Source organism: Physeter macrocephalus, chromosome 12, assembly GCF_002837175.3.
Source record: "Physeter macrocephalus isolate SW-GA chromosome 12, ASM283717v5, whole genome shotgun sequence".
Classification (NCBI taxonomy): Eukaryota; Metazoa; Chordata; class Mammalia; order Artiodactyla; family Physeteridae; genus Physeter; species Physeter macrocephalus.
Genome location: NC_041225.1, coordinates 17805830 through 17817167, shown reverse-complemented (window position 1 = coordinate 17817167; position 11338 = coordinate 17805830). Strand labels below are relative to the sequence as shown.

The 11338-nt window shown below is 40.8% G+C and overlaps 1 protein-coding gene across 1 annotated transcript in view; it reads left to right on the top strand.

Moving 5' to 3' along the window:
* AFF3 (ALF transcription elongation factor 3) overlaps positions 1-10967 on the top strand; it is a 586002-nt gene extending 575035 nt beyond the window's left edge. The window contains exons 20-24 of the mRNA XM_028496803.2: positions 1961-2054; positions 4170-4219; positions 4357-4580; positions 7530-7756; positions 10287-10967. Coding sequence (XP_028352604.1) covers positions 1961-2054; positions 4170-4219; positions 4357-4580; positions 7530-7651 — 490 coding nt within the window. The 3' untranslated portion in view covers positions 7652-7756; positions 10287-10967. The remainder of the gene's footprint in view (positions 1-1960; positions 2055-4169; positions 4220-4356; positions 4581-7529; positions 7757-10286) is intronic.
* The last annotated feature ends 371 nt before the right edge of the window (positions 10968-11338 follow it).

Here is an 11338-nt window from a genome sequence, read left to right as displayed (position 1 = left end):
AGGCCACAACAGTGAGGGGCCCGCGTACCGCAAAAAAAAAAACAAAAAAAAAAACAAAAAAACTGAGGAGCAGTTCATTCCACTTTGATAATAAAAGCAGTATTTAAATGTTAATCAACACGTAATAGGTTTTTTTTTTCTATAATGATGACAATGATAATGATTATAATAATAATTATTTTCCCCATGACATCTCCTTAGTACTCCCTCACATCACAGGACACCTCTCTGTTGGTTCCTCCTGTGGTGGGAAGCCAAAATGTCCTTTTCTCTGATGGTTCATACTGCACTTTAGAACCTGATCTGCAAGTTGGAGAATCGAATCTCAAAATAAAAACAAAAAAACTGAGGAGCAGTTCATTCCACTTTGATAATAAAAGCAATATTTAAATGTTAATCAACACGTAATAGGTTTTTTTTTCTATAATGATGACAATGATAATGATTATAATAATAATTATTTTCCCCATGACATCTCCTTAGTACTCCCTCACATCACAGGACACCTCTCTGTTGGTTCCTCCTGTGGTGGGAAGCCAAAATGTCCTTTTCTCTGATGGTTCATACTGCACTTTAGAACCTGATCTGCAAGTTGGAGAATCGAATCTCAAAATAATATAACAACAACAACAGCAACATACACAAAAGAGAAAACATTAGTTTTGCAGAATCACGTCCTCTGGAGTTTGGTGTGCTAAGAAGAGACTCTTGGTCAAGGGTGTATTGTACAACACAGGGAATACAGCCAATATTTTGTAATAACTGTCAATGGAAAGTAACCTTTAAAACTTGTATTAAAATAAAAAATAAATTGAAAAATTAAAATTGAAAGAAAATTTTTAAGAGACTATTAAGTTGTATTTGGTATGTTGGTATTCTAGTATGTCAACACCAGATCTGAGTTAGCAAATAGTTAGGAGTGGAGAGCACCGAGGAAAAGTGGATATGGTGAGGACATGGGGAGGGAGAAGGGTAAGCTGGGACGAAGTGAGAGAGTAACACTGACATATATACACTACCAAATGTAAAATAGCTAGCTGGTGGGAAGCAGCCTCATAGCACAGGGAGATCAGCTCTGTGCTTTGTGACCACCTAGAGGGGTGGGATAGGGAGGGTGGGAGGGAGATGCAAGAGGGAGGGGATATGGGGACATATGTATATGTATAGCTGATTCACTTTGTTATAAAGCAGAAACTAACACAATATTGTTAAGCAATTATACTCCAATAAAGATGTTTAAAAAAAAAGTGGGTATGGCTCAGGAAATGCTTTCTGTGCTCTTTTCAAACTTTAAGTTCCTTATTAGGATTAATAAATTAACAATGATTAGTTAATATTATATAAAATAGAATACTAGTATGTAAATAACAAATATATAAACTGTAACAAAATAGTGACTACTCCCAGTATGGTTTTTATAAAATACATTCATATCCGTTCCTTTATTTGAACTAATTATAGTTCCGTACAGTGGTAGTGAAGGGAATAAAAACAGGTGGAAGGGCTGGCTGTTCTTTCAGCAAAGCCGCTGCCGATAGTCCAGGGTGTCAAGGCAAATCAGAATAAGGTAGTGGTGCCCTGAAATTCACCCAGTAAGCAGTGAGAGCTGTGTGCTAGAGCTTCCTCCCTCCTCTCATGGAGAGAGACTGTCTCCTAGTGGTGAAAGAAGAAAATGACAAGCCCCTCAGTCCCAAAAAAGAAGCAGTAAAGCTGCTTTATGTCTTCATATTTATATTCTTTAGTTATATATATTCTTCGTTTATTCATATTTCTTTATATGAAGTGATATACTTGTGGAGTTACTCCTTGAAATTTTGAGTTACATCGAACAAATAGGAAGGTCAGATGCCTACCGTGCTATAGACCTTGAGTGCACCTGGAACAGCAAGATTGTTTTTAAGTCTTGTTAGCACAGGGCCCACTCATACTTTCGGGGCCTATTTCTCTTTTCCTGCTGCAGTTACCGATGCCTGGCTCTCCTGTACTGGCGGATGTTTCGACTCAAAAGGGATCACGCTGTAAAGTATTCAAAAGCACTTATCGACTATTTCAAGGTACTGTCTGGCTAACAGGCAACATGTTGTACCCAGTTGTCTCCCCGTCAAGGACATTTTCAAGGTAGAATCCATTGCTTTGGGGATAATACAGGAGCTGATATCCACACGAACCCCATTTATGACATACTCGTGGTGTTCAGGGCTCAGAGGATGGCCTTGCGAGCCCATCTAATCTATCCCTCTGTCTGTGTCCAAGTATTTTTATAGCCTCTAGAGAAAGAAGATCCCATTACCTATATCCCAGTGTCCTAGAAAATCCATCTTTATAGCTAACATAAATTGCTCACGCTCACTTAGAGCTTCTAACTCTGAGAAGTAATTCCTTAGAACTTCCTCTTAGCTATCTCCAGTAGCTAATTTAATTTTTCATAAAGGTGTTATTTTAAATGGTAAGAAATGGCTTGTTAGAACCCAGAGGCACTACAACAGTAGCAGTGTGCACGTATAAGGATAGAATTGCAGACCGTGCTTTTACCTCTCTCAGGGAATGAAGTCATTTTCACTGGGAGAATGAAAAAAGGGGGAAAAAAAGACCAGAAAACCTCTGATGTACTGTTGTGAATAATTCATCTGAGATTTCTGGGCCTCTTCACTGCCCGTTTGACTAGAAACAAGAAATTACGCCATTTCTACCTCCACCGGCTGTTTGTCAGATACACAACCATCATTTTCGATCTTTAATCCCCAACCTCCGCTTCTTGGAGATGCTCTCTGATGAGCCGGCTGTGCTGGGCTTTCCGTGGGCGATGTCCACCCCGCATACTGTCTCCTTCCTGGTCATGCATGCAGTGACCAGGAGCTAAGCCACTGTGTTGCTCCATCGATGGTTGTCAGTCATAATGACAAGTACTGACCCTAAGCCTTTCCCTTTACTTTGGGCACCTAAGGTCAAGATAAGTCGTTTTCAAACATTTAGAATCTAAGAGCTAATACTAAAGAGAGTTATTACAGTCAAGCAAAACGCTTGAATAAAGAAGGAATCTGAACTCTGTAAGCCACAGAGGTTACAGCAGAACTTTTAAGGGATCCAAGATGTTCTTAATGTCTGTAGGCAGTTCCTGAAACTGTACAGAATGAATAGAGAATACAACTTAAATATCAGAGCTTCCCCCCCCAGAAGGTATTGGTATAGATTCCCTAAATCAAAGGCTATTTAAATACTACTTAAAGTTCAGAGATGATGAAACCTTTAGGAGACAATGATAAATGGTCCATAAAAAATGAGTTTTATCAGTACAGCTGTCTCTGAAAAAAAGGCCTTTGTCCCCACCCATGTTTTTCTTATAGTCACAGGACTTTAGTGGTAGGGGAAGAGGCCTGAAGGCAATTTTGCCAAATTCCCACATGTAAGGCCATTTCTTACCAATTTGATAACACCTCCATTAAAAACTAAAAATCAGTCACCACTTCATAAAGTTCTTTTTAACCAAAAGAAACACTTTGTCTCTGGGGAACCAGGCTGAGGCTATTTTCTTGTCTCTGGAAGGGAAAATTCAATATTATAAAGTCCATTTTCTCCTTAACAGTCTCATAGACTTATGTCCAAGAAAGCATTATTGGGCTCTCAGGGAGGAAATCTATCTGTACATTTAGAAGCTTTCCTTGCCAAAGGCAAAAATGTCTTTTAAACGCCTGATGCAAACAACTGGCTCATGCCACATATCCTATATCAGAATTTTAAATAAATCAGAATTTTTGAATTCAGTATTGTTAAAGAAATACATTTGAATCTGTTCTTTTAGAAACATTCAAGAGCAACTTCCTTTAAGGGAAATATTTTTAAGCTTCATAAGTTAAAATGGTAACAGTTGATGTCTCATATATTTTCAGGCATTAAAAATATGTCAACAGTTTCTGCAAATATGCCCTACGTTTAAAAATAAGATATTCTCATTGTGTCAGTGGGAGGGGGCAGCTGCCTCCCACTATCTTCCAGAGAGGAAGCCAATAGCCTAGTAATTAAAAACTCCCCAGATCCAATTTCTGTGAATCTGCATTTTATCTACCGTGTCAGCCATTACTTCTCTCAACGGTCACCTGAGAACATGTTATTATGGGCTGTTTAAACTCAAGCAGATGGTACTCACTGTCAATGTTTTTATTTTCCTGCAGAATTCATCTAAAGCTGCCCAAGCCCCATCTCCATGGGGGGCCAGTGGAAAGTAAGTTCATTTTTCCAAAGTGAACGTGATAAATGAGATGTTGCATGATGCTGGGTAAGGTGCTCCTCTGCTTACAGTGCCCTGAGGGGCTGCCCTACCAACCTCTGCACTTGTTTTCCTATGCTCTCCCCTTCCAGGAGCACTGGCACCCCATCCCCCATGTCTCCCAACCCCTCCCCCACCAGCTCCGTGGGATCTCAGGGGAGCCTCTCCAATGGGAACGCCCTGTCCCCATCAACCATCGTCAGCATCCCACAGCGCATCCACCAGATGGCAGCCAACCATGTCAGCATCACCAACAGCATTCTCCACAGCTACGACTACTGGGAGATGGCGGACAACCTGGCCAAGGAGAACAGAGGTGTGTGTGCCTCTGGGGAGCATGTGCGTAGTTCAGCCACAGCTCAGGGAGACACCCTGATCCTTGGGCGTCAGCGGGCGAAGAAGAAATAGTAGAAGCTGTCACCTACTGTGTGAACTTTGCCTGACTTCTCGCCCTCACTCAGGGCCTCCTGTGCCTTTACCTACCTTTATCTTTACTGTGGGAAAGATCAGAGATAGAGCTGATATAGGTACCAGTGATACAGATAGAAATTATATAGATAAACACACACACATGTTTTTTTTCCTTCGGACAGTGAGCTCCTTAAAGGTAGGGATTACATTTTATTCAACTCCGTATTCCTAAGACCTGCATAGTGCCTAGAACACAGTTGGGGATCTGAAATACTGGATGAATTAATTAACTGGTGAGTATGAATGTTACTAGCTATTGAAGTGATAGCTGCTTACAACTGAAAAAAAACGTGTTTTATGGGTAAGCTGTATTTCCTTTTAAATAATGTTTGTTTTTACTGATTACAAAAGGAATGCATGTTTACTGTGGCTAAATTTGTAAAGTACAAAAAAAGATAGAGAAAAATTTTTTTAATCATCTGTAATCTTGTCACTAAGAAATAACTCCTATTAACGTTCTATTGAAAAAAAAAAAACCTTTTGAAATTTCTTCTCGTTTTCTCCAAATATGCATGATTTTTACCAAAATAAGATCATAGTATATATACAGTTTTACATCCTGTCTTTTCTTCATTTTACTTTATATCAGGCATTTTCTCATGTCACTAACTCATTCAGAAACACCTTTTATGATGACTCTCTAATACTTTCAAAATAGAGGTATGCAATCATAAGTATCAAAATGTCCACTGTTGTTGGACATTTGTGTTACTTCCAATCTTTTCCCACTGTTACAAATAACGTTACGATAAATATCCTCATGTCAATCGTTGTTTATATTTCTGATTACTGTCATAGGAGGGAGTTGTAGAAGTAGAATGTGGACGTCAACAGGTATAGATTCTTTTAAGATATGTATTGGTATATTATTAACTTTCTCCCATAAGATTATACCAATTTACTACTCTTTCCCCAGTGCTGGGTGAGAGTGTAAATCTGAGCTCGCTATCAAGCCATTAAATGCAAATTTTGTTCCCATGGTAACATGTGCCTCTGAGGCTAAGATCAGGATGTCCATGATGAGATGAAGAACCAATGGCACAGATAGACCTGAGTACGTGAAATTGATAATGAAACCAGACAAGACATAACAGTAGTGCGGGGGTGATGCACCATGAAAATCCAGTGGGGTGCCAAGGAGGCCAGTGCCAGGGGCTGAGGCCAGCAGGCTCACCAAAGGAGCTGGCACGGAACAGGGTTTTGAAAAGCAAACAGTAGTTGAGTGGCTGAGATGGAGTGGGGTGGATGTCACAAGTGTATGAAACAGAAGGGACAAAGGTACAAATGTCCGCGGCCGGTTTGGGAGAGCCTAAGCAGGCCAGGCTCCAGATGGTACCGCCAGCTGCTGCCAGACATCCCTCAGCAGAGCCGCACATCCAGTGCAAAGTCCGCATGGCTGCCCCAGACCTGCCCCTCCTCCCCTGTTCTTCTCCCGACCTCCTGCCGCACTGTCCTCCCGGCCACCTGGACCCTGGCTCTTCTCGGAGCCTCCCCAGCAGGACCTCATTCAGCATGTAGAAGAGCACCTTGGAAAGAATACTCCCAGCTTCTTACTTTCAAGGAGTGCTGTTCAGTGGTGCAGTTAGGGCAGCCTGGCAGCCACATGAATTGATTCATCTCTATGCGCCACCAAACCGTGATCTCTGCGATGGCAGAGCCTACACGTTCCTCATCTCGGTGTACTACTCCCTGCCTCTGCCCTCCTGCACCTAGCGTAGTGCCTTGGCAGTAATAAATGTTTAAGGAAAAGACAAACCCAGAGAATGTCCAAGGACTAGAAGGTGACCTCCGTAGAGGTGTTTCAGAACCCATCTGTGAACAAGGACCTACAGTATAGCACAGGGAACTAACTGTACTCAATATTTTGTAGTAACCTATAAGGGGAAAGAATCTGAGAAAGAACAGATATATAACTGAATATATATAACTGAATCCTGAAACTAAACCAACATTGTAAATCAACTATACTTCAGTAAAATAAAAATAAAAGACAATTTAAACAAGCTGGATGCTCCAAAAAAAAAAAGAGAGAGAGAGAGAGACTTCCCTGGCGGTCCAGCAGTTAAGACTCTGTGCTTCCACTGTAGGGGGCACGGGTTTAATCCCTGGTCGGGGAACTAAGATTCTGCATGCCACACGGTACAGCCAAATAAATAAATATAAAATTTTTAAAAAAAAAAGAAAGAAAAACCCATCTCTGATTTGTCTCCAGGAGCCTGGAGCCTCCTCCATCGGACTCCCACCCTCCCCCGACAGCGGCTCAGCACGTAGCACAGCTCAGGACAGTATAGGGGATGACAGAGCTGCAGGCCAAGTTCAGGGGGGGACGCATTACTGCACAAGGAGAATGCAGCCTGAGGAAGTACATTTTCTTTGCTCTTTGGCTAAATAAATGCCATTCATTTGGGTTGGGTTGGGTTGGGTTTGGTTTTGCCATGCCATGTTTCCTTTGTTTATTCAGAATTATTTCAGTAAAATACATACATGTTTTTCCTCTCTGTCTACATACATGTGTATATTTTAAACATGAAGAGTTAAATCTATTAAAATCAGTGTACTTACAGAACAGTGAAAAAATGACAGGTAAAACACACAGCATCCATTAAATTCAATATTGTAAATGTCACTCGTTTGAATTAGAAGTCGCCAGTTGAGGGATTATTGGGATATAGGTGAGCTCTCGGGGGCTTTATTTTGTTAGGTTGAGCTCATGTCAAGTGACGGGACAGAGAAGGCTTGATTTATAAAGAGGACCAAGTGTGTGTCCCTCTTAACGACCCCCTCTGTCCCCTAGAATTCTTCAATGACCTGGACCTGCTCATGGGACCAGTCACCCTGCACAGCAGCATGGAGCACCTGGTCCAGTACTCCCAGCAGGGCCTGCACTGGCTGCGGAACAGCACCCACCTGACATAGGGACCCCGCCTTCGGGCTGGAGGGCACTCTTGTCTTCACGGACGGCTCAGCATTTCCGGACACTGTGCTCCTGAAGTTCCCAGCCACAGAATTTCTCAAACGGCGGTGAATATTTTCTCAGCATCGAACAATGGTCTTTTCTCCCAGGGCATGTGTGTTTGTATGTGTGGGTGTAGAAAAGCTGCCTGTGTAAGTGTGTAAGATACACAGCTCTTTAGAACACGTTTTCTCTGTCTAGTTTCCATAATCCCAGGCTAGACAAAGTGATCAGACGTTTCTGATTAGAGAAAACACACTTACACACACACACACACACACACACACACACACACACACACACTTTCTAGTTCAAAGCTAAACCGTGACTTCTTAGAACATTCAACAAAAATCTCATGGGTTAGTGAACCAGGTGCAATACAGCCACAAATACACATACACATACACACACACACACACACACACACACACACACACACTTTCTAGTTCAAAGCTAAACCGTGACTTCTTAGAACATTCAACAAAAATCTCATGGGTTAGTGAACCAGGTGCAATACAGCACACCAAAAGCTTGACTGCCAGTTAAGATGATCTTAGTTCTTATACTTTTGATTACTTTCAGTATTAATATACTCTCCCCCAATTATTATTTTTTTGATTGTGTATATTAATGGGTAATTGAATAATGAAAATAAGTCAGTTATTTTTGTGCTGGACGTTTACTAGATTGCATGTTACCAAATACCCTGCCTTTTGTCTAGTACCTGCCCCCTCCAGCCAACTTTCCTGTCAACTAAACGTGTTAGAAAGCACGTGAATTGACTCCCACGGGCCTTCCCTGCCCTGCCCCGCAAAATAGTATGACCATGACGCTGAGATTTGGTAAAACCTCAGTGTCTTTGAAAATTCACCAACATGAAAGCAGCAGCAACTGCTTTTGGGGGCTCAGTGAGTAATTGAAATCTTCTGCACACGCCAGGAGCCCGCCCGGCACATGTGTTTCTTCTTCCTGCCACTGTGACCCAGGGGCTGTGGAGCCACATGGTGTCTGTCGGCCGATATTTTTCAAGTGTTTTCTTTCCATGATAGCTTTCTTACCAGTTTTCTTGGCCAGATGAGGACATTACCTAGGATGTCCATTCACTCGGATCTGTATCTGTTGCTTCTCAGGCCAAGAACTATTTGTTATCGTGATTCTATCTAATCCTCTCACTCTTGGAGAAAGTGCCACTGCGGGCCTTGAATGCATTTTGATCTGGGCGATGTGTTTCAGGCTTTGATTAGCAAGCTGCTTACTCTACAGAATAAGTTATTCCTGCAAGCATCGCAGTTCTGTCTGGGGTAGCAATGACCAGTCTGGTATGTTTCCGTCTCGCCCTTGATTCTTTTCTTTTTTTTTTTAAATTAAGTTTACATTTTAGTTTTTTTGACATTTTTGTTTACAGTTTATGTCTGAAATTTATTTCTTCTATTGTCTCTCGTCATACCCTAGATTTGGTCTTCTTATTAAATATATTTGGATATAAAAATATTGGTTAAAAAAAGAAGAAAAACTCCTGGAAAAGAGGATATACTTCCTATACTTTAAAAACAAAAACAATGACCTTGAGGCCTTTCACTTGACAAAATTGGCCCAAGACGGCCTGAGAAAGGTGATGTGATATGTGGAACAATCCATTTTTCAAGGGGATGGTAACACAAAACATTTATAACAGATACTGATGGTCTTATTGGTTTGGTTGCAACGTTAATATCTTTGTCAGCCTGATCTGTAGGTGGGAAATAAGATTGCTGTCATTCCCTAGCTCTAAGCGCCGATTTAAAACCTTACAAATGATTGAATAGCTTTGGTGATTTGAAATTCATTTAAATGAACAAGTGAAGGCTTTGTGCAATTTGCATTTGGCGTTGGCCTTCAAGCATCTGGAAATATTAACAGTACTTCTTTTTTACATTTATTCAACTGAGGTGCTTCTGACTTTCCTTTCACTAATTGTTGCTAGAGTTCCCAGTCCCACTGGAGTCTAATTAAGAAATTTTGAATTTTTTTTTTTTTTTTGGAAGACTGAGGCTTTAGTTGTACTCACTGCTGCTGAATTCTGATGAAATGTTCAGACTCTCACATAAAGGGATGGCCCCCAGGGTCCATGGTGCATCCCTGGGGTGCTTTCCCCACCTTTCAGTCTCAGGCCTCGTGGTGGTGTTTACGTGATGTGCTCACCTGTGAAACCCATTTAAACACACAGGTGGCCTCTGGCTAGTGCAGGCAGCACCACATCAGCACTCGGTGAGCCGCGTTTCCAACAAAACGTGAAACTGCTCATTCGGGGGCCGTCACAGCACGCCATTCTCAGTGTCTTTTGTTTCATTGGTAGAGCATGTTGGGGGCAGTGGTGGCAGTGGTTTTTCCTTGCTTTGGCATTGATGCTTTTGATAAGGAAGCATCTTCTGATTGTTGCTGGTTTCTTTTAGTTAGCTTTGTTCAAAGTAGAAATATCTTTCTTGTGTTTTCTGGTTATAAAAGTAATACATGCTCATGGTAGAAATTTGAACAATACAGAGAAGGATAAAGTAGGAAGTATTGAGTCGCATTCCCCAGAGACAACACTGCTCATCCTTTTCCTGTATATCCTTCTAGAGAGTCTCCCATTTGAACATAGAATGTCTATCATCATTTTTTTCTATTTGAAGACATTATTTCATCAGAAGTTCCGTACAAGTTCAACTGGCCTTATCCCTCCATGACCTGAACGGACCTGGATTACAATTGTTAGAGTTATCTTTGAAAGAGAGGAACCCAAATATATTCCTGATCAAAATGTGGGATTTGTTACCATTCGACACAGATCAGACTAATGTGCAGAATTGTGCTTGGAAAGAGAGGTTCGGTTAAAACACATTTCTGGAAACTTTCAAATCACAGAGGGAAACTCGGACCCACTGTCTAAAGAGGAATGCACTGGAAAACAAAATCTGAAGAGTTGACAAATTGTGTACTAGATTGACCACATGGAATCAATGCAATGAGCCTTCTGCACTAAAACGTACCCTCGTATCTGCAACAATGATGTGTGTATTATATAACAGTGATGTGTACATTTCTGACATCCCATACATAATACACAGTTTGTATAAATGCATACGTTTAAAAATATATATGTACAATACAGCTAACATAAAACTGTAGTACGCCTGGAGGATATGACTAGTGCCTAATATTGAGTATAAGTCACTACGTGTTCAAATCACCTCAGAAGTGCAGTAATTGTTATCAAATTAATCAGTGCAGCCAACCTTATTTATGAACCACATCTTTGAAACTGTGCAGTAGTATATACATATATATTTTTAAATAACATTTTTCACAGTTTTCCAGAGTTACTGTTGAAATCTGTATCACCAAAAAAAAAAAAAAAAAAAGCAAGATTTTTTTAAATGATGTAGACACTCTTCAGACCCAGTAATCTGTGTGTGATTTCCTGTCTGTAGATACCCAAGACACTCTAGCAGTCACCAGCCTTAATGCATGTACAGGATATTATTGTGACTTAATTTATCTGCAGTTTTTAATCCATGTGAAATTGGAATTTATAAACTGACTTGGATTAACTATGTCTGCCTTTCTAAGGTTGCAAATGTTACATTAAATGATTTATGTTATAAATGAGAGGCATCGAGTTGTACGTAAAA